Genomic DNA, 22,968 nt, shown 5'->3' with positions numbered 1-22,968 from the left:
AAGAAAAAAAATTATGCCACACATGCATACATATGGAGCTGTTGTTAGTAAATTTATATGTTCAATATTTTTTAAACTGATAAACTTAGATTAATTTCAAATGACAGCATTATTTTAATATATAATTGTTCATTCACTTACTTGAACCCTCCATTGAAAATTATATGGTTGAATAAAAATTGAGAAATAGGTTATTTTTATATGCTCAATTTATGAAAAGAATGATTTTTGAAAACATGATAAATTAAGAAAAGCCTGCTTTTTCAAGCTGGGATAAAGATAAGACGTATATATGATGAGTAGAACATCATCATATTTATCATCATTTTATTATACTACTAGTATATACACACGGCTATGCCCGAGGAAGTTTCCTTAGTGAAAAAAAAATATGCGCTTTTACCAAACAGATGATTGTAGATCTTTTTAAAGTTTACTCTAATTTAAAACTAAAACAAAATACCTATAAGATCATATCTCCGCAAATTAAGTTATTCTAAATTCAAATATATTTAAAAATAATTATAATTGAATACATTTATACACATTACATTAAAAGGCATTACAATAAGCACTTTGTCAATTTTCCAGTAATATTGTTCTAGCGAATTGCGTTTTTTTTAATAACTAAAATGTTATGTAAGTGTCCCACTACTGGGCTATGGCCTCCTCTCCCTTTTGAGGAGAAGGTTTGGAGCTTATTCCACCACCTTCTCCAATGTGGTTTGATGGATACAAATGTGGCAGGATTTCTTAGAAATAAGACACATGCAAGTTTCCTCACGATGTTTTCCACATGAAAATTCGGTGGTGCTAGCCTGGATTTGAACCTGCAATCATCAGTTAAAATGCACGAGTTATAACCACTGGGCCATCTCGGCTTTAAGTAATATTATATTCTGATTAATACTAAAGTACATAAAAATAGTAAATATATCCATTGCGTATTATAAACGCGAAACGCGTACGTATTGTGTTGTCTACATGAATGTACATCTCGATAATCCTAATCCTAAATTAATTCTAATGAAAAGAAAACAGCAATACGTTTTCATTCAACATCACTGTAGTATATCCTTATTACGTATTGCTATAAATATCATATGTATGTCTTTCTTGTGTGTAAGCTTTGTACACTCCGGTCTGGGTAGACCATTCAACATATTTTCTACTATCACGCATCAATATTTAGTATCGTATGTTCCAGTATGAGTTAGTCAATGCAACTACAGGCACGGGCATAACATCTCAGTTGCCAAGGTTGGCGGCGCATTGGCTATGTAAGGATTGGTTAATTTGTTCTACGGTACTAATGTCTATGGGCATTGGTGACCAATTACTACAAGGTGCAATTTGACAGTCCAACTATGCTATAAAAAATATATTAAAATGGTGAGCGAGAAAGAGGCGGTGAAATATTGCACAGATTAATATAGTTCTATTCATGAAGATTCAAAGAAAAGCTATAACTATGAATGACTGTCTTTTTATTTGAGATTTGTTGAAATTAAATATACTTTTATTATTACTATTGCAATCAATTATAACTCAATGTAGTTTAGAAATGTTTTATTCGCACATTTATCTTTAAAACGAATACGACGGTAAAAAATTTGATATATAAATAATCTTATAACGCGATCTATAAGCGCACAGTTTTTTTTTTAAGTTCAAAAATAGAATTTGAATTCTTAATTCTGTGCTGATTGACAACTGACACGATAGTGAATTCAACTATTTATAATTTAATCTGAAGCTTAAGAATAGTTACAAGTTCATTGCACTCGAATAATAGTTTAAATAAGATAATTAAAAACGTATTACTTTACTACAGAAGCAAACACCTTGCCCCGGGAAAGTTGTATTGAGTTTGCAGAGTCGGGAACTTAGTGTTATAACTTGATATTTATTTCTCTTGTTTATAAAAAATATAAATATAAATATTGGACAACATCACATACATTACTCTGATCCCAATGTAAGTAGCTAAAGCACGTGTGCTATGGAAAATCAGAAGTAACGACGGTACCACATACACCCACGACAACATACCAATGACAACATTGAAAACGAATGTACTTTTTCTACATCGATTCGGCCGGGAATCGAGCCCGGACTCCGGAGTGGCGTACCCATGAAAACCGGTGTACACACTACTCGACCACGGAGAAAAATATGTTTGAATATATTGTCATTAATAAAATGCGACTTTTCAAAAACCTCTATGCATAATCATATTTTATAATATTTTTAATTACATGATTATGTTTAAAACGAAAATTGTAGACTTATTATTAATATAGTGATCAAAGAAATGTTTCCGAATAACACTTCTCAAACAATAGTGTTGTGACAGACCAGTTTCCTGTTTCTATCGATGACTGTCTATTTCCACACTCAATATTGGCGCTGTGCCAGACTTTGTTAATATGAAAACTATCCAGTTATTATTCGGCTTGATCTAGTAACGTTGAGATGAAAATATTGAATCCTGATTGATATAAATATTAAATATAGTTTATATTCATATAAATATTGAATATTAAATATATTTAAAAAGCATTACAACTAAAATTTCTTTCATTTGGGAAAATCACACTTATTATCATCTAACACAAGGAACTTTTTAGATCATTCAATATTAAAAAATATATTGCTAGAGAAATTATATCAAATTAAACGAAAAAAAAAAACAGTTTTTTATGAACGTATATTTATTTGAAGAAGACACTTAAAACTTATTTTTAGTGTTTAAAGTTCTTCAGATCTCGAACGCTTGTAATTTTACTATCACGAAATATTGCCGACTGTATTTTTATCGTTTACTTTGCATTTGAGTTTTTAGGTCGCGTTGTAAATGTAGATCAGATTTTATTAAAAAAACGTATCATTAAAAATATACGCCAATGGTTTCAGATATTTCAAGTACTGTAATAAATGTTTAAGTATTTTATTTAATGTTTGTGTAAAGTGCTCCGAAAGTAAATGTAAATTTTTACGTCGATGAGTGGCGATATTTAAAATATTGCAAAAGTATTTGATAGGTGTGATTCTTTTGAATTGAACTTGTTTTTTTCCAGGCGTAACTTGAATAATACATGGCATGCTTGACGTCAATGGTTACTTATCCAAACCTTACGTACGTACAAGAAAATTGATTAAACAATTAGGTTAAAAACCTAGCTAGCTAATGTCAAAATAATAATACAAATCAGGCTGATAATTTATGACAGAACCTAGTTGGACTATTGGATTGAATACGGGCATCCTTAATTAACATCACGGGCTCAAAACCTAGGAAACAGTTCATGGGCTTAACGACTAGTCAAGTGGACACTTGGTGGTAGAGCTTTGTGCTAACCCATCTGGATGGATACCACCCTCATCACCTTTTTTTTCATAAAACAGCATTTATTGTTGTGTTCCGGTAGGCTTTTATAAGCACTTTTGAAACGTAATACCACTTCTACCAACTTCCAACATTTGAAGTTGGAAAAGAGTAACTACTGAGTTTCTTGCGGGCTTTTCCAGGTAGAATCTACATTAGTTTTAATGAACAACAAAGTCTAGAATTAAGTGTTAGAGGAAATAATATTAGGTAAAGACTAACAATAATAATCCACGTGTAGATAATTTAGATAAAGTGCTAATTGTATTAACACCAGACTAAAATAAGTTTCTAAAGTTTATATATTATAAAAATGAATGAATGAAATAAATATGAATATATTATAAAAAAAGCAAGTAGGATTTCCCCTTATTTAAAATACACCAATCATAAATATCTGTGGAAGTCGAAGACTGCCACTAGACGTGGTATTTTTAGTATCTTCTGTGACGAGACGCACAAACGAATACGGATATATTAATAGCTAATGTTTCCTCTGCTTTTTCTGAACGTATACGATCAACGCTCTATTAAATACAATGTGTACTTATAAATAATATAAAAAAGCAATAAGACGTTATATTTTATAAGTAAAAAACTGTTCGGATTATGTATATGAATATTTAATGACATTCAAAATAGCTCAGAATCATGATGTATAAATAATACTAGTATATTTTTTTTTTTGTTAAATTGAATATATTTCCTTACCATAAATTCTCGACCACTGAGCTGGCGGCCTCCAGTCGGGATAATGTTTCGGAAATTTTTCTCTCGTCCAGTAAGTATGTAAAACCATCCGATAAACGGTCATTTTGTCAGGGTTGCATGCATCCGTGTCAGTCGCCGGCAGAGCTGCCGCGACAAGCGGAAGCAACATCAACACCAACCAAGCCATTATGTCGATAATCGATAAACACAACACTGTCCAACACTAGGTATCCACAGTCATAGTGCTATTACACACGCTCGGCTTTTAATCTGAAACAATAAAAAAACTATTTTAGTGTTCATAGAAATCATACTATTTTAATCGAGTGTGGTGTAGTAATTTTATTCAATCTTCAAAAGAAAAACCTTCACTTCAGCGCCAAATGAAATGAAACGATATTGGTAATTAAATAAAAATAGCGCAACTATTTACTATTAAAATATGATCGCATTGAAAGCTGCGAATGAGGCCGTAAGTCAAACATTCTATGACGTTCGTGGGGTCAACGATCCTTGTCTAATTTAGTCCCTTTGAGGTGCAAAATCGTTTGAATCAACAGTGTCAGCTGAAGCTCATCCAAGTCGGTGAAGTATGTCTCTCTGTCGGAAGTTAAAATTAAACGTCTTACATTTCAATAAGGTTTCAGAATGAGACATTTTAATTGGGAATGGTTCTATATTGATATTGGTCTTAAAGCGGCGATTTTATTCATGTAAATGAGCTTCTTCAGAACTCTCGAAATAAAACAGTTACACATTCATGTTATGTTTCTGTTTCGAAGTATATTGTTAGCTATTCAATATACTTCGATACAATATATTAACCAATACTATTACTATATTAGTGGTTTATGTATATGTTTATTTGACATCTTAACTAAAAAGATTTTTTGAAGGAGGAAACACGGACACTGTTGAGCACATTTTAAATATTGGTCTTGTCTAAGTCATTAATAATTAACAGATAATAAATTTATTTTTCGACCAACTCATCATTATTTTTTAACGATCTATAAGGTTTCGATCGGGTCTAACGCAGAACTGAATTTAATGTAGGAATAAATTTATATTTTTCATATCGCCACAGATCATCATAAGTAAATGTAAATAAATTTATATGGACACGACATATATGTGTAGTGTATACTACAGTATATTTAGCTAGGTATAGATGGTACATAGTCACCACTGCCCATAGACTCACTCACTCCGTGAAAATGGTCCCGCCTGATTGTAAGCGGTCACTTTTGCCAATAATAATTAATACCGTAAGAAATATTAACCATTTTTTATATCACCAATGTGCCACTAACTTCTGAAATTAAGAAGTTTTGCTCCTTATGCCTGTAGTTACACTGGCTTACTTACCCTTAAAACGGTAACACAACAATACTAAGTATTGTTGTATGGCCCTATCACCAAGTGGAAGAAGCAATTAAAAATAAAAATAAATAGCAATACTAAAATATATTTCCTACTTCCTTATCAAGTAGGTCAAAGTTGGAAATAATCAGAACTTAAAACTTCTCAAAAATAAACTTGTGTAGCCGCGAGCTATAAAGTGCCGAATGTTATGAGTTTATTCACATTTACCAATAAATAAATTTAAAGCTCAAGTTAAAAGGGTACTTATAAATATATCATATTACACTATAGAAGATTAAATAGATAAAAGTGAAAACGGAATACTATATTCGTAGATTTCCACGGGGAATACATCATTTAAATATTATATGATGATTATATGTATATGTTTGATAAAGGGGTAACTATCAAGTGTTTGGCCGGCCCTTCTCGGTAGAATCTACTATCTAAACCTTATGTAATCTTGTTCAATGATCATTTCAATACCACTTATGTGCCTACTTGAATTAAATAAATAATAAGTTATATTTGCAATTGAAGCGTAAAGTACTAAAGTAATACAATGAAAATAATGTTTTATAATAGCAATTTAAGTTGACCTATTATTTTAATATATAGGTCACTAAAAAAGTGACTTTTATATTTGATTTCATATGAATACATGTATTTTAATAATAAAAATATAATCGAAATATATTTACAATAATACAATCAACGTTAACCAAACATGCGATTTTATCAAATTGTCTTTTATCTAAATGGTATGAGGAACACATCGCGTACAGGCGCTAGCACAAATTGAAAAGGGTAAAAACTATTTGTAATTGGTCAAAAAACGAATACCTATATTATTGTTTCTGTTGTTGGTCGAGCATCAGAAAGTAAAGGTCAATATACGCTGCAATGCTATACAACTGATAAAATGATGGATAAAATATAAATATATAAAGTAGTTCATAGGTGTCTTTGTAAACGTTTTATTGCTGACTGCCTTCATAAACGTGTGATGTTTCGGTTTTCTGCCTGTAGTGGCGTTGATCGTTTTTTGTTAGTGTGAATGTAATGTCACTTGTGAGCAAATATGAATCGCGTTATTAAGAAATCTGTACATACATACATACATCTGTACATGTACGTACGTACAATAAAAATGTACATAATATATATTTTCCGAAATCACTATAAATATAGCACAGTTTTAATGATCGAAATTATTTTTCATACTATAACCTTCTTTGACGTCTTCCCTTTTTTGACGTTTAATAAAAAGAAAATTTAAATTACAGATTGAACAAACATTCATCTCCACTTGGGTCAGGTGTATATTGTGTGTATAGAAAATACTCTTTACATATCAAGATGCACGAACGAAACTTGCCTTAAGTAATCGCTTGCCAGACACACTCTTACTACTTTATAAGTATAAACTGCGACCCTTAGGAAACTGGAATGCGTCATAAATTATCCGGTCCGTACTCGTGTCTGTCCCTGAAAGGCTGATGGGCAGATTGTCGTTTTTATGTAAATAATATTCCACTCCACAAAATACTTGATTTACTTAAAATACGTTGTTATTAAATGTGGTTATTTTTTTCAAATCAATCGATTCGATTAAAATTTTTCATTAATTACTATTAAATGATTAAATGTATTTTATTTATTAAATATATGTTATTTTGTAAAGTACTATACCGTTCATAACGTGCGGAACGACGTATCTTTTTGTAAATGTGTTAAAATTACCAGACATGTGTGTGTACACACACACACATGTGTGGTAATTTTAACAAATACAATTTTTACACACACACACTGACAGGAATTTTCACTTGCTTTTGACTTTGTAGTCGCTATAATGTTCTGTGCGATCATAAATTTTTAGGTGGACCTGAATTTTGTTTTATAGTCGCCATCTTTAAAAATCAAATTAAAAGTTGTAATTTTATAGTTTGTCATATTTTTATTACAAGACAATATTTTGGTGAATATATCATAACTAATTTCAAAGGGTTAATACTTTATAACAAAATATATATATATATATATATGAGTTTCTAAATAATCACATACGGTGGAGCATGAATATCAACGTGATGATATATAAGCTCTAGTTTATACAAATGACATCACAAACGTGAAATTTTGAAAAAAATTTAAAACTTAAATAAATTTTTAGTTCCCTAACATCATAAAAATAAATCTTATAAGTGAACACGTACAACTGTTTAAAACACCAACTTGCATGTTACAGTGAATAGCCTGAAATACCTTAGTCCTTTATATTACTTCCGAAGTATCGTGTTAAGTAACAATTTTACAAAAATATTTTCACCTAAACACGTGTTCAACTTTTTAACAAATTCATAAGCTTATAAATAATCGCACAGCTTGACAGTCGAGATATTCAACGATTTTAATTTGAAAAACAATGTGCAATACTAGCATTTGCCCATGACTTGCCTACGTCTTTTGTAATTTGTCACGGAGTTCTTATTTCGTCTTCATCGATGATATTTTATAGAACGAATGCTTAAGCATTTTCGATATAAATAATATTAGTCTAGCATTAAATATAGACTATTTATTTTTGGGTTTTATTTTGATATGAAACATCTATTGCGTGCCTTGGAGATAAAATCATTCGTTCTTATCGTTTTCCGTTACGGCAAACGTCATGAAGTTCTCGTATGCCGTCATGCCTTCTCTCCGCCGGCGCTCTTTACTTCCTTGGGTGTGATTATATTATTAACTATTCAGTAAATTTTAAAATCAAACAAATAATATCGCAAACTTGATAATAAAATAAATTTCACATCTTTAAGATATTAAATCATCCAAACCGAGGAAATAAGATCATTATAATCCGCTGTCAAAAGTCTGCCCTTGACAATAGTATAATGTGTATTTAATTTAAGCAATGTTCTCAATTCATCTTATATACATACATAATACATGTCAATGACTTAAATCCTTCCTTTGAGATAAAGCTTGCTTCATATTTATTCTTGTGGTTTGCCCGTGAAAAAGCAACAAACGGGCAGACAGACATACAGAGTTACCGTCGCGTTTATAATATTAGTATTTACCGGTTCTTGTTATGATCCCGATAAAAAAAAATACAGTGTAATATGATATAGTAAAATTTAATTTAAAAGGTTGATTTTAGTAAATTAACCATTAATTTCGTGTATAATGCGGTCGCTTAAACACGCAGTAATTAATTATTCATTAATAATCCGAGTAGTGTGGTGAGAGTTCAAATATTTTTATTATTATGGTTTAAAAATTATAATTAAACTTTACTATGATAATGATTATATTCTTTTGACCGACTTGGGCCACGGTAACCTTTCTAACCTCAAACTGTCTAAAAGACTTTATAGAGTACAAGTCTAAGAGTACAAACATAGATGCATTACTTACTCGCTGTACCCGTGACTTCGTTCGCGTTTGAATTTAACAAAAAAGTTATTATTGTAGCCTAAGTTACTCCTTATTAAATCAGCTATCTGCCCGTAAAAGTCCCGCCGTTGTAATTCGCCGTAAATCGGTCCAGCCGTTACAGAGATTAGCCGGAACAGACAGACAGACAAACGAAAATAAAAAAATAAAAAATTTTGGTATGTGTACCATGTATACATGTGCATTTAGTAAATAGCGGTTATTTTAATATTACAAATGGACACTTCAATTTTATTATATGTAAATATAATAATATTACCTGTCATAATCCATCGTGATACCTAACCAATATAACTAGAGAGAGTTCAGGGACAAGATTAAAGTCTAAGCATGCTTTTCCAGACATAGGACTGCTACAAAAAAATGCACCGTTTTATTAGGATCATCCGGGATGCAAAGTCTGACCTCGGAGGTTGCAGTCTTATAATCAAGCAACTAGATAAAGGAAGCAACTGATCTTTGATATAAAGTCCATATTAACTCATATACGTAAAGAAAATGCATTTTTTTTTGTGTCAAAAGATGGCAAACGAGCAGGAATCATCAGGCTCACCTGATGGAAAGTGACTACCACCGCCCATGGGCATCTGCAACACCGGGGGGCTTGCAGGTGCGTTGCCGGCCTTTCAGGAAAGAATAATATAAAATGTAAAAATCTAGCTCCATGCGGCTTTGCACGGAGCAACGAGTTTTACCATATTTTGAATGAGCTTCATAATATAATTAAAAAGAAAGTAAGCTTAACATATATTATATTTTCAATCTTACCAAGATAATGGAGTTAAATAATTGACGTTCAAAACTCTAATATTTCTTTCACCATTCGTAGTTATATTCTATGTTGAATAAAAATTTTAGCTTGACTATATTATACGCCAGTTTAATGTTTATATGTATTGTCACCAACTTTTCACATCAAAGAATTTCCCTTAATATCTATAAGACTTGGTAGTACGGCTTTGTGCATGTTGACGTATTGTTGTATTTGAATTTGAAGTTTAAGTAGACCAGTGTAACTACAAGCACAAGATATATATTATTAACATCTTAACTCCGAAGGTTGGTGGCGCATTGGCGATGTAAGGAATGGTGTATTTAATGGTTTATGTTATATAAGACTTTGGGAGGTGATGACCAGTTCCCATACGTTGACCTATTTTCCGATCTGCCTATCTATACACTAAAAATAAAAACCAATAACAGGATACATTTTCAAACTAACGATGAATGGTAACAAGAATACTAACATCATTTCTCCGTTGAATCGCAATTTTCTTGGAAATATGAACTAGCCGACGTTACCAGTGGTGGCAATAAGACGAAGTGTTACATCTTTTAGATTTTGTTTCAATCTACAACTACTACAAGATTGAGTGTTTCAACTGCGAATTGCACAAAAGATATAATTTGGAATTAGGATAGGATAGGATAATATTTGAGCCGTTTAGTGGCTTCAGATTTTTTAAAGAGATATTTGGCATATGATTTATCAACTTCTTAGTTGATACCCTAAGACAAAATATTTATCTACTCTTAAAACAATTTTATTACAATGAAAATACGAACTGGTGTTATTTCATTAAAATATGGTCAGACTTTCATCAGCCAAATGGAGTTGGATGAAATTATATTGGATTCAATATTATGTTTGGAGAATATTCAATTTCCGAAAAACAAACCGTTGATGAACACAGTATATATCGTATACACAGAATTATCTTTTATAAAAAAAAAAAGAAAACTAGTAGTAGTAACAAACAAAAATGGGAAATTTGTTAAAATTTCAAAAATGGAATCTGTTCGAGAATTGTGCTGCAGAAGAGGGCTATTCGCGCAATCTATAACCTAGGAGCCAAGGAATCTTTGAGGTATAAATTTAAAGAAATTAAGATATTGACTGTTGCTTCTCAATATATATTCTGTAATGTTTTGTATGTACGGAAAAATATTAATGTGTTTATGAGAAAATGTGATTCTCATAACGTTGGTACAAGGAACAAACACAATCTTGTTACTCCTGTTACTCGACTGCATAGAGTCAGTAACTCTTTTGTGGGGCAATGTATACGCTTGTACAACAGGATCCCAGAAAGCGTTCAAAATGATTCTGTTGCGAAATTAAAAAAAAATGTTAAGGAACGCTTGTGTGCGAAAGGTTACTATACAATTAGTGAGTTTATGTTTGATAGCACACCTTGGGAATGAAACTATCGCCTCCTGGCTGTTGCTACTCATATACAATTATATACTATACTATACTCGTATATAATAAATTTGACGTAGAAAAAAAAGTCCCGCTGAGTTTCTTTCGCCGGTTCTTCTCAGGTCAGGGTGTTTTCTTTTTCCGAACCGGTGGTAGTGTTTAATTTGACCATCAATAAGAAAGTGTAATACTTCTATATTGAAAAAAGGAATTTGAGTTTGAGTTTAATAGAACACTAACTATAGATGACTTACGTTGATATGCTATTTTAATGTGATAATACTTTAAATGTTATAATTATTATAGGCAATGTTTCAAATTACTTTCTAACATTTCACGTCAATGATCTGCGGTGAAATTCGAGTTTATTTTCCCCGGACAGCTTGAATGAAAAGCTAAAATATGAACCATATCACCTTATGTCGTTTCAATTTCCCCTAAATCCTGAGTATGCGCGTATATAGGCAATCGCTACTCAATACGTTTTACGCGGGAACAATTCAATTACTCAAGGGCCAGGAACGAGAGCGATCGTGACACGAATGCTCGTACAGAGCTATCACGCGTAACATTATTAATCAAATTTTCCTTGTTACTATATTAACGTCATTTATTTTGAGTAAAGTGAGTTATGACCTCCGTGGTCGAGTAGTGTGGACACCGGTTTTCATGGGTACGCCACTTCGAGGTCCCGGGTTCGATTCCCGGCCGAGTCGATGTAGAAAAACATCATTAGTTTTCTATGTTGTCTTGGGTCTGGGTGTATGTGGTAACGTCGTTACTTCTGATTTTCCATAACACAAGTGCTTTAGCTACTTACATTGGGATCAGAGTAATGTATGTGATGTTGTCCAATATTTATTTAAAAAAATAGAATAATATATATTTAATAATAATATATATCATAATAATATATATTCAATTATGCTTTCTGTTGACAGCTGTGGTGTATAATTCTTTAATTGGTAGTAGGTCTTTGTGCAAGCCCGCCTGGGTTTGGCTATCAGCCACAAATCACGTATTCTACCGTGAAAGAGTAATACTTAGTATTTATTGTTTTGATCTTGTTTACAGGGGATATAACATCTCAGTTACCAAAATTAGCGGCGAATTGAAGATACAGTAGCAATTGTTGTGTTCCTCTTTCAAGGGTGAGTAAGCCAGTTTAACTAGAGCCATAAAGGGCATAAGATCTTAGCTCCCAAGGTTGTCGGTGCATTGGTGATATAAAAAATGTCGAATATTTCTTAGAGCGCTAATGTATATTGTGATGGTGTGCTGGTGACCACTTACACATACACATCTGGTAACTCATATGCCCCTCTACCTAAAGTATAAGACGTAATATAAACGGAGACTTTAAATAAAAATCTTTTAATATATAGACCTATATAACTACAAGTAATACCTACAAAATACTTAATAACATCATAAATACTTCATAAGAAATAAATATAAGTAAGAAATAAATACGAGATGTAGATGATAAGTGGATAACATGAGAGGTATCAAGTTCGTCTTATAAGGCTTATAACGAAGAACAGTAATATAATTACTAGCTAATTCCAGGCTTGCGTTGTGCTGCCTCTATTAAGCAATTATCTTATACAACTTATCTGTTACCTAATCTACATTGGTAGACTAGAAACATTCACGCGAACGCCAACAATAAATGCATAAATTATGAATCAAACATATTTTATTTGATGGTTTTGTCATAAATTAAATATAGTAACACCCTACTATTTACTTGGTAGGCCCGTCAGGGTACCCACTCATTATATTTTATAGTCTACCCTCAAACAGCAAAAGTTATTATTAGGTACTGTTTTTCGGTTTGAATGGCGTGTGAACCTGTGTTACTTGGCACAAGGAAAAAAAACAAATTCTAAGGTTGGTGGCGCATTGGCAATGTATGGAATGTGTCTATGGACTGTGTTCACCGCTTACCATCAGGTGGCTCACATGACCGTATACCTACCTATACTATAAAAATGGTAGTTAAGCGATCGATTTCGCCCACAGTCATTACCGCTGTAAGAATTAATTATTTATAATCGATTGCGGACGCCGGTAATGGTACGGGGTGGCCCTGAAGTTACATACCCTGTAATGTATACGGTAGCATTGAGTATTGAATTTCTTGTCAGTTCTTCTCGGTAGAATCTACTTTCAGAATCGGTGACGGCTTTACAATTAATTTAAACCTGTAAGATGAATATTCGAAAGAGGTGTTATGGGCCTACTTGAATATTGAATTTTTAGATTTTGATTTTGAATTGTTTTTACAGCAAAATTCTGCGGAAAAATTCAATATACACAGCTAAGAGCCGAGATGGCCCAGTGGTTAGAACACGTGCATCTTAACCGATGATTTCGCGTTCAAACCCAGGCAGGCACCACTGAAATTTCATGTGCTTAATTTGTGTTTATAATTCATCTCGTGCTCGGCGGTGAAGGAAAACATCGTGAGGAAACCTGCATGTGTCTAATTTCAATGAAATTCTGCCACATGTGTATTCTGCCAACCCGCATTGGAGCAGCGTGGTGGAATATGCTCCAAACCTTCTCCTCAAAGGGAGAGGAGGCCTTTATCCCAGCAGTGGGACATTTACGGGCTGCTAATGCTAATGCTAAACACAGCTAGACAAATATTATTCTTGACCGACAGATTTTTCAGTACTCATTCTATAATGTTTTACTTAATATTATACACCCATGTTTTTATGTAAATAAGAAAATTTAATTGGCAAAGCTATATAAAACTAAAAATCGTCTTTAATAAAAATTTAAATTATAAAATTATATTTCGATTCGTTTATGAATACAAATGAACATCAATATTCTATTGTAGGTTTATTTTCCATAGAAGGACAAATAATAATTTTTAATGAGATGAGTGTCGCTGGGAATCACCTTCAGGTATCATTCCATTGTTTTTATTACGAATATTTCTAACGCCGGTCACGTTCGGTCTCTACAATACCCGATGGGAAAAATGACAGCTGACGCAGGTCAATTTTGCTGTATATCATTTATTTTTGTATTTGGGTATAAGAAAGATATGTTCAGGGCGTCTCAGTAATGTGCTAGTACACTACGTGTGAAAGTTCAATGTGTGGGTGCTTGTGTGTTACATTCGTATTCATTATGAAACTACATACATATATACGCAATAATATTTATAGTAATAAATAATAAAAAATCGCATATTTTACAGTGACAGCAATGATTTATTCCAAAAAGTCATTGTAATTTTTTTTTTGGATATCGTTTTGAATAAGAAGCTATTAAAGATCTGAAGGAAATCAAACGAAATAGAAAACAATTTTTTTTATTGTTAATATTATTTTTACGCTTGTCATAAAACTCAATTTGTATTTATAGGTAACAGTAAATTCCTCTGTTCCTAAGGGACTTCATGACTCCTAGAATAGTAATACGCTGACCTAGCAATAAATTATAGAAATAATCGCAAAGAACTTCTAGAAATGATTGGGACATAACTGGGTGGTACCGACTTAAGTACCTTTCAAGTACAATATATATTTACACATTGGAGATATAAGGAATGATTAAAATTTCTTACGCCGCCAATGTCTATGGACAGTGGTGACCACTTACCTTCAAGTGACCCATTTGTCAAAAGAAAGACCGTAGTCATAAAAAGTTTTTTATCATTAACTTACACAGTTAAATAAATAAGTATAATAATATTTATTGCATACATATAGCTTATTTCTATCTCAAAAACTTTTCAAATATCGTTGAATTCAAAGTGAATAAAAATATATTTTGAAAAGCTAGAACCGATTTAAAAATCGAATTTCAATACATTTCAAAAAGAGAAAGCGATACGAATTACTTTATAGCAATTGTAAAAAAAAAAATACACCAATTAAAGCCGTCGCATTGAAAATGTTTTTTAACTTTACAATTTGCGCGGAAGAGACATTTAGTTGCAACGTTTTATTGTCTTCCCGAGGTAATTAAAACTCGATTGACGTTAAGAATAACAAATATTTTAAAAGCTTTTCACTGTATTCGCGACGGGTGAATTTGTTTACGTCAGCAAAGCATTATAGGATTAATTACAGCGGTCTCAACGTTTAATATTGTGTGAATTTTCTCGGCCTACATTTGAATTGGACTTTTAATTTTGCATAGGAATAATTGGACCTAAATTGACAGAATATTAATAGGCTACACGACTATCCTTTTTTAGTTTAAAAAGCCAGAAGCAAACCTTGTTTTTACAACAAATTAAACGTGCTCGTTTCAATTGTTAGAAAATAATATTTAATTAATCCCGATGAAGATATTACGACTTCTCGGTTTTCTAGTATTTCTTTCCAAATCTGACTGAGATGTTTTGATAGTCCATAAGTAAATTTAATCTTTACATATGGCTTAAAGAATTTTGATTTTGACTTTGCAGTGAAGGAGTCTTGGTAAAAGGTCTAACTTCATCTCCTCAACAGAAGTAAGAGCATCTTGAAGTATCGATCTATTCACACAGGCGGGTTAAACGTCGCGCTAAATTGTAAAACAAAGGTAACCATATATTGTATGTATTAGCACGAAGGTCACTCAATACAAATGAACGCCTATAATAATTTAACATGGGAGGCGCACCTTCATGAGTTGATACACTATAAGACTTTTACAAATCGTATCGTAATCGTGATTAAAGACATTGTCCATCCTTAATCATTCAACAATTGTATGTAATCTTCTTTAAAGTTTGATTTGGATCAATATTTATTCTGATATTCCAAAGAAATACTGAGTATTTTTGTGTTACGGTTTGAAGGGCGAATGAGCCAGCGTAACTTCGACTACGATGGATATTGGTGGCGCATTGGCGAAGTGAGGATAGGTTAATATTTCTTACAATGCCGATGTGTATGGGCGGTAGTGACCACTTACCATCAGTCGGCCCATTCAATTATAAAATTCAAACTAATTTTTGTGCTAAAGGATATTACAACACTAATGACTTTTTATTTGGCTGTTTCAAATATCTAAAATATAATTATTATTGTACATGCAAAATGGAAAAAAATCCCGCTGAGTATCTTTCGCCGGTTCTTCTCAGGTCCGAGGTGTTAAATTCTGGTGGTAGATTTTTGACTATCAATAAGCAAGTGTAAACACTTCTATATTGAATAAAGATTTTTGAGTTTGACTTTGACTTTGCCCGTCCGTCTGAATATATCGTAAAAAAAAAACTATTATTTAGTTGTAAAATGTTTCTTAAATTTTATTAGCTATTGAATATATTAATATTTTCAAATGTATGATAGTATATAGTATATGAAAAAAAAATTAATAGTTTTTTAAATTCCAATTTATCATAGAAAATACTTTTACCCATCACTTTTCATACAAAGCCTAACTCCCTAAACCCTTGTAAGCATGACTCGCTTTGTTGAACCGCATTTGAACCCCTCCGGGCAGATTATTCGATTAGACCATTGTTTTTCAGCCACGCATTGAGCATGGAGTTTTGTAGACAAACCCAGGGGTACAATGAATTGATGGGGCGGCTTTGATATCGAACATTGTCAACTTATATGTTTGTACTAGTTTAATTTATATAATAGTTGTACGTTAAAATTAATTACACTTAACGTTTATATACTCTATATTATTAGTATATAATAATATTATCAGTTTATTATATTTAATAATTGCATCTAAATGGAATCATTAGTGATATATAATAATTCTTATAAATATAGAAATGTTTATCATCATCATTCATCTGTTTATATAAAATGATATGTTTGTTTGTTATTTATGCCTTACTAATATTTTTATCCGATCGTGATGAAACTGTGGTGGGTTGTTCTGTTTATACCAGAGATAGTTTTTGACCCATTTTTTTATTATTAGTATTAACTTTAATATAAGCATTTTACGTTGATTCCTATTCTACCCGCGCAAGCAAAGACAGGCATCTAGTTAGACAAAAAACTTGTACATATGTTTAATTAAACCATGTTAGTTTGAACAGTTTCATTCAGTTATTTTTGGACGCGTCCTCTATAAATCAATCACTAAATTTTCTTCCAAAATTTATTAGCTAACCTAACGTACAAAATACAAATGTATCCAAAAAATAAATTAAACAAAAAATATTTTAATATCCTTGTTGTAATGTATGTATTAATTATAATTTCAAAACTTGTCAATGAAGTTCAGATTTAAATTTCCTGCTCTATAACTGTATCGTCTGGTAACAGTTCGTATTATTCAACGATTTCATTAAAACCACGAACCAAGGGAAATACGTAAGTCACTGCTCACTAAGAAACTTTGGTATTCTATTCATAAATATAGCTACTTGAAGTTACTTGAAGTTTCTGAATTTCATCTACGGAGTGTAATGAAGTTTAAATAATTCAAGACACTAATTCTAACAGTTTACTTTTCATTTAAAACGTATTCAAAGTTTGGGTTAAATGTTTTAGTAACATTTTAAGCAGAAAATTTGCATACACATAATGTGTACTCTACTGTTCTATTTTGTTCTAATTAATAACTTTAACAATTCCATTTTTAAATTCTTCTTCATTTACTGACATCATAATATAAATATAATAATTATAAAAAAATATTTCATTAATTTTTTTAGTAATTAGATAAAAAAGAATAATTTATTATGATTAATAAAATTACAACTATTTTATATTATTGTAAATGTCTTTTTTAAATTAGGTACTTATCAGGTAGTACTTGTAGTATAAAAAGGCTCATGAGTCTAGCATGTACGGCTGTTCAAGATGTCCTCGAAGAATTAAAATGACAAGTCAGTTGTTGGTTTTTCTATCAATAAACGTAGGAAGTTGGCGGTGTTAACTTATATTATAAAAGTAAAAAAGTTCGCAAGGAAATTTATAGTAAAGCACTAAAAGCTAATTCTCGATAGTAGTTACCCGATATGTAGTAATAGTAATGAATAAATTATTAATGAAAGTACATTGACCTATTAACACAAGACGTGTCGTTGTTGTCGTCGCACGACTTTAGGTGTTCGAATTTTGTGTCTCGGTAATAACTACGACCTTGCGATTGATGACACTCTAGTCTCATAGCCTTTCCATTTGTCTAAGTAATAAAATAAATAGTGCTCTTGTATTTGTGTACGAATTTCTACTAAAATAATTTGTATTAAATCCATTCGTTTCGATTGAAAATGAGCGTAGTCTAAAGTAGGTGAATGGAACACTTATGAATCAATAAACTGATTATTATTGATAAATTTTTTTCATGTACAATTGCTACACTATCTTTGACAAATGGTCATTTTTTTAATAAAATTGAACAACTATCTTACTTTTCATACCTTAACTAACTAACTAACTAACTGACTACCTTAATTTTCGTTATATCAACGAGCTTCGATCTTAAACATTTTCCTAACATTTCCATCAGTCTTTGAAATGTTAATTAAGGAAGTCGATAAGCTGGTAAGATATTAAGAAGTGTCGGCAACAAAGTAGAATCTATTTATTCAACATTTCGATTTAGCTCGTATTGTGTTTGATAAGGAAACTTTATTTAGGGTCGCTATACAGAAGGTCTCTTAAGACAATATTTTGTTCCCTCTGGTAATAGATGGACGTGAATTTGAAGCATTATTTTCTTGGGTTGTATTTCTTATCACTATTAGAACGAGGATCTTTAGCCCTCAAATTTGAAACGATTCAGATAAATTTAAATTGCTCTGTAATGTAATACTATAATTTGATGTTTCTAATTTATATTTACATAACTGTATATATGTATATGTATTTTTGTTAAGGAAATTTCGTGTTATTACTCTATTGTGAATAATCCTTATTAATAAAAACGAGAGTCTGTTCGTTTGTTATGCTTTGAGATCTTAGCTACTCAACTGGTTATCATTAATTTGCCATCCGCCCCTCACCTCTCACACGCAGACGAAGTAGCGGCCGCTTTCTCACATCCATCAACATCACTTCGATGTTCGAAAATCCACAATAGCACAATTTTTAAACAATTTTCTTCATCATCGGCAGTCTTTTCGAACCGATATAATCGGGGGAACCTTCGAAAAAAAAGGCCTAGACATTATATAGAGAACGTAATTTTCCATAAGGAGACACCCACATATCTCAAAATAAAAAGAACACCAGTAATATATCTTTCATTTGATAATCAACTCTATGAGATAAACATATTATTTTTATAAATGGGGGTAGATCTTAGGTACTCTAAGTTCTATACTCCTGTAACGTATGTGAGAAATTTCATGATGATCGTTTAACTAATTTAGACACGCAAGCGTACCAACAAAACAAATAAACAGTCTCACTTTTGAATTTATAACTTTAACAATATTCACTATACGTTTATCTTTATATCTCATCTATTTATGTCTTCCTTTGAAGTAACAAAAACAATATCCGACACTAATAAAACTACTGGTCATTATGGGCCGTCGATCATTTGTCGATAAAAGCATTGTCGTGTACCGACAAGAATTTGATTTGAGTTATTGATTGACTTGCCTATTTTCCAAATAGTACTTTTTATTATATGGTATTTCATATTTATAAATCATTGGCGTTTATATTAATTTGCCAATTCAAATGTAACTAACGTATTTGATCTGTGTCAATGCGTTGGTTTGAATAGGCATAGACAACAAAATGAAGGACATATTATTTCGAAAAATTTCGGTATATTTGAAATTGTCTATTATAAGTGAAATTGGAATATGCTTTAAATAAAAATATAAGCATAGATGGGATGTAATTGTATTGTTTTATTTCATTGATTTTATATTTACAAAAAGAAATGAGTATTTCTTATGACCAAATATGTCTATCCAGAAATATAAGCAAATTGGATACGTTACTATGTTCTATATACGAGTGACGTATATTATATTATAAGCTAATATTCATCAAATTTATAACCTCAAAAGACTTTCTGATTCCTATACGAAAATTGAATTGATGAATAAATCTCGTGATTTGAACTGGGACCAACAAACAAACCAACATAGATACAACATATAGAGATTTGTATCAATAATAATGCTTGCACCGATCGACCTAAATATATTTCTTTCGTGAATATTACGCTTATATTGTACCTTTATCTATATTTAGGTCAAAATAATAGTGTATTTAATTAATGAATATTAGATATACTCTTAAACAATAATTGATCTCTCGATAGAAACCGTACCTTTATATCGAGAAATCAATTAACGTATGAGAGTATCTTTTTTTTATAAACACACAACAATTATAAAACAACAAGAAACTATAAAAAACGAGACCAAGTCGAGTTGAAAAGAAAAGAATTCAGGTTCTGCTCCACTATACTCCACGCGTCGAGCAATTCATTCAACTGTGAGTTTTCCTATGAATAAATTACACATCTACAAACAACTGTTGATTTTCAAAATTACGTGGAAAATAGACTTTATGGCATCGTATTTAGAGTCGGTTTTCGTTTATACTGTAATGAGAACGTTATTCTTGTATTAGAAAATGTCCTATTGTCATTGAAGCTTAACGACCACCTTTGCTGGGGGCTCTGAAACCGATTCTGGTATGTCATTCAAACGTAAAATATGAATACAAAGTGAAAATTTATTGTAAACGACCATTTAAATGTACTGAATACACATACTATTATATCGCACACATAAATAGTTATGAAATCTATCTATCTGACCATTTGATTTTTTATATGTCAAGATAGATTGTCGAAGCAAATATAATAAGTAAAAATAAAATAAATAAAGTACACGCACATTAGTAAAGTAGTCAGACGTTTATAGAGTGTCAAGCGTAGGTGACACGCAATACCAGATAGTAATGTTGGCTCGTTAAGTTCTTATGTAGTACGACACTCTAGATATATAAAGAAAAATCTATGCTTTGATCCTTTATAAAGATTATATTAAAACAAAGCTTGCAACGTATACGCTTTGTGAGGTACAGTCAGCATACAAAATATATTATAGACACAATATTGCTCTACTTTATTTTATACTTTATTGTACAACACAGAGATAAAATAAATCAATACAACATGGATACAGCCTAAATAAAAGAGGCGTACACTTTTGGTCACCTTATCGCTACATAGCGATCTCTTCCAGGCAAAAAACGGTGTAGGTTATGATAGCTCATAGAATATGCGGTAGGCGTTGCAGTAATAATAAATAAAATAACATTAATTTATAATTAAAACTAATAAATATTACATATCAATAAATAAACTATATTATCAATACATATAAACTTACAAGTGTATAATCCTAATACACACTATATACAATAAGTAGGAATATATACAATATTGTATTAAGTTATTATCCTTAAATTCATCCGAAGTAATTAAACTTTAAACCTATCATAAAACAATAACAGGAATCACAATGTTCTGAGTTGTTGTATGCGTAAAATAATGGCGCAAAACACCTTCTTAGAGCAGTGTAGCGTCGATGTTGAAAATTTTAAAATCTTAGGATGGATTGATTTACTTTTGTTATATCTTAGAATTGACTGCCTCGTGGATCAAGTCACTAGCTTAATATAAGGCCGTAGAACCGAGGTTCAAACTCTAGGTCCAAGGTCCGGTCAATAAAAAGTTATTTTTCTGTCTAATCTAGAAGTTGGAAGTGTACATTCCTGTGAAGCGGTAAAGCCGTTGGTTCTGTACTTGAACTCGTTCCAGTCATGTTAGTATTGCTATCCCATTATGAAAGTTAGGGTATAAGGTTGCACGTGTATTTGCACACACACCTATGCACTATAAATCGGTCAAGACGACTGTGTATACGTTTGAATATTCGTTATATACTCAGACATAACTAAGAACAAATATTGGAAATGTTATAACTTCGGATGATTAAGTTGATAAAACTCGACTAGAAATTTTTATAAATACGTTATCGAATAATAATAACAAAAACATTAGTTCATCGATATTTTATTTGTCTGATCAAATTTCACTACTTAATCGGAACTACGTTTGAAAGACTTATCTAGAATAGGATTTCTATCTGAGTAATCCTACCAAATTGTGCTGTTATTGGACGAAACATAAGCTGTCTAGAAACTCTCTTAACTGACTAATGTCTTTTCGTATTGTTGCTTTAATATTATCGACATATTATGGAATACAATTTATCCATTGGTGCACATATTTTGAGATACTGATATTTTGTTAATTAAACGTTTCTCGACTTTGATTCTGATATTTTAAGGTTGAATTTGAGTGTTACGTAATTTATTTTTGATGACTATGAATCACGACCAGTTGCACGACATTACAGTTCATTCTAATTAACATTGATTTTATCGATAATTCTCAATAGATAATTTGAAAACGATTACAAAAACAAAACGTCTATTAATACTATTGTATTGTATCTTTAGATCTATTAAAATTATTTTAAATAATTAAATACCAAAGAGAATATCACGATCATTTCCATTGTATTTACCCATCAAGCACAGACAGATGTTTTTAGTTATACTGGCTCAATCTCCCTTCAAACAAAAACTCAAAGATATGTTTTCTTAAGCCGGGGGAGCAAAAGTAACATGTGACTTCCACGCAGACGGAGTCAAGATTATCCTATTTATATAAGAGTATATTTTATTTAAAAGGCTTACATAGTATCCTTAAATAATTATTTTGGTAAAGGACTTATTCCAAACCGCTCAACGCTGGGTTGTGAGGTTAAAATACTTTTACGCGTCGCCTATGATTGCTAGCCAATATCGGTAATAATTGGGACGATTTATACTGCTTAAGGCGTGAAGGCTTACTAAATTAATTT

General features: G+C 31.4%; 1 protein-coding gene across 1 annotated transcript in view; it reads right to left on the bottom strand.

Moving 5' to 3' along the window:
• LOC125066935 (spondin-2) overlaps positions 1-22,968 on the bottom strand; it is a 56,269-nt gene that overhangs the window by 19,627 nt on the left and 13,674 nt on the right. The window contains exon 2 of the mRNA XM_047675265.1: positions 4,100-4,369. Coding sequence (XP_047531221.1) covers positions 4,100-4,286 — 187 coding nt within the window. The 5' untranslated portion in view covers positions 4,287-4,369. The remainder of the gene's footprint in view (positions 1-4,099; positions 4,370-22,968) is intronic.

Source organism: Vanessa atalanta, chromosome 10 (assembly GCF_905147765.1).
Source record: "Vanessa atalanta chromosome 10, ilVanAtal1.2, whole genome shotgun sequence".
NCBI classification, from domain to species: domain Eukaryota; kingdom Metazoa; phylum Arthropoda; class Insecta; order Lepidoptera; family Nymphalidae; genus Vanessa; species Vanessa atalanta.
This window is presented reverse-complemented; position numbering and strand designations above follow the sequence as displayed.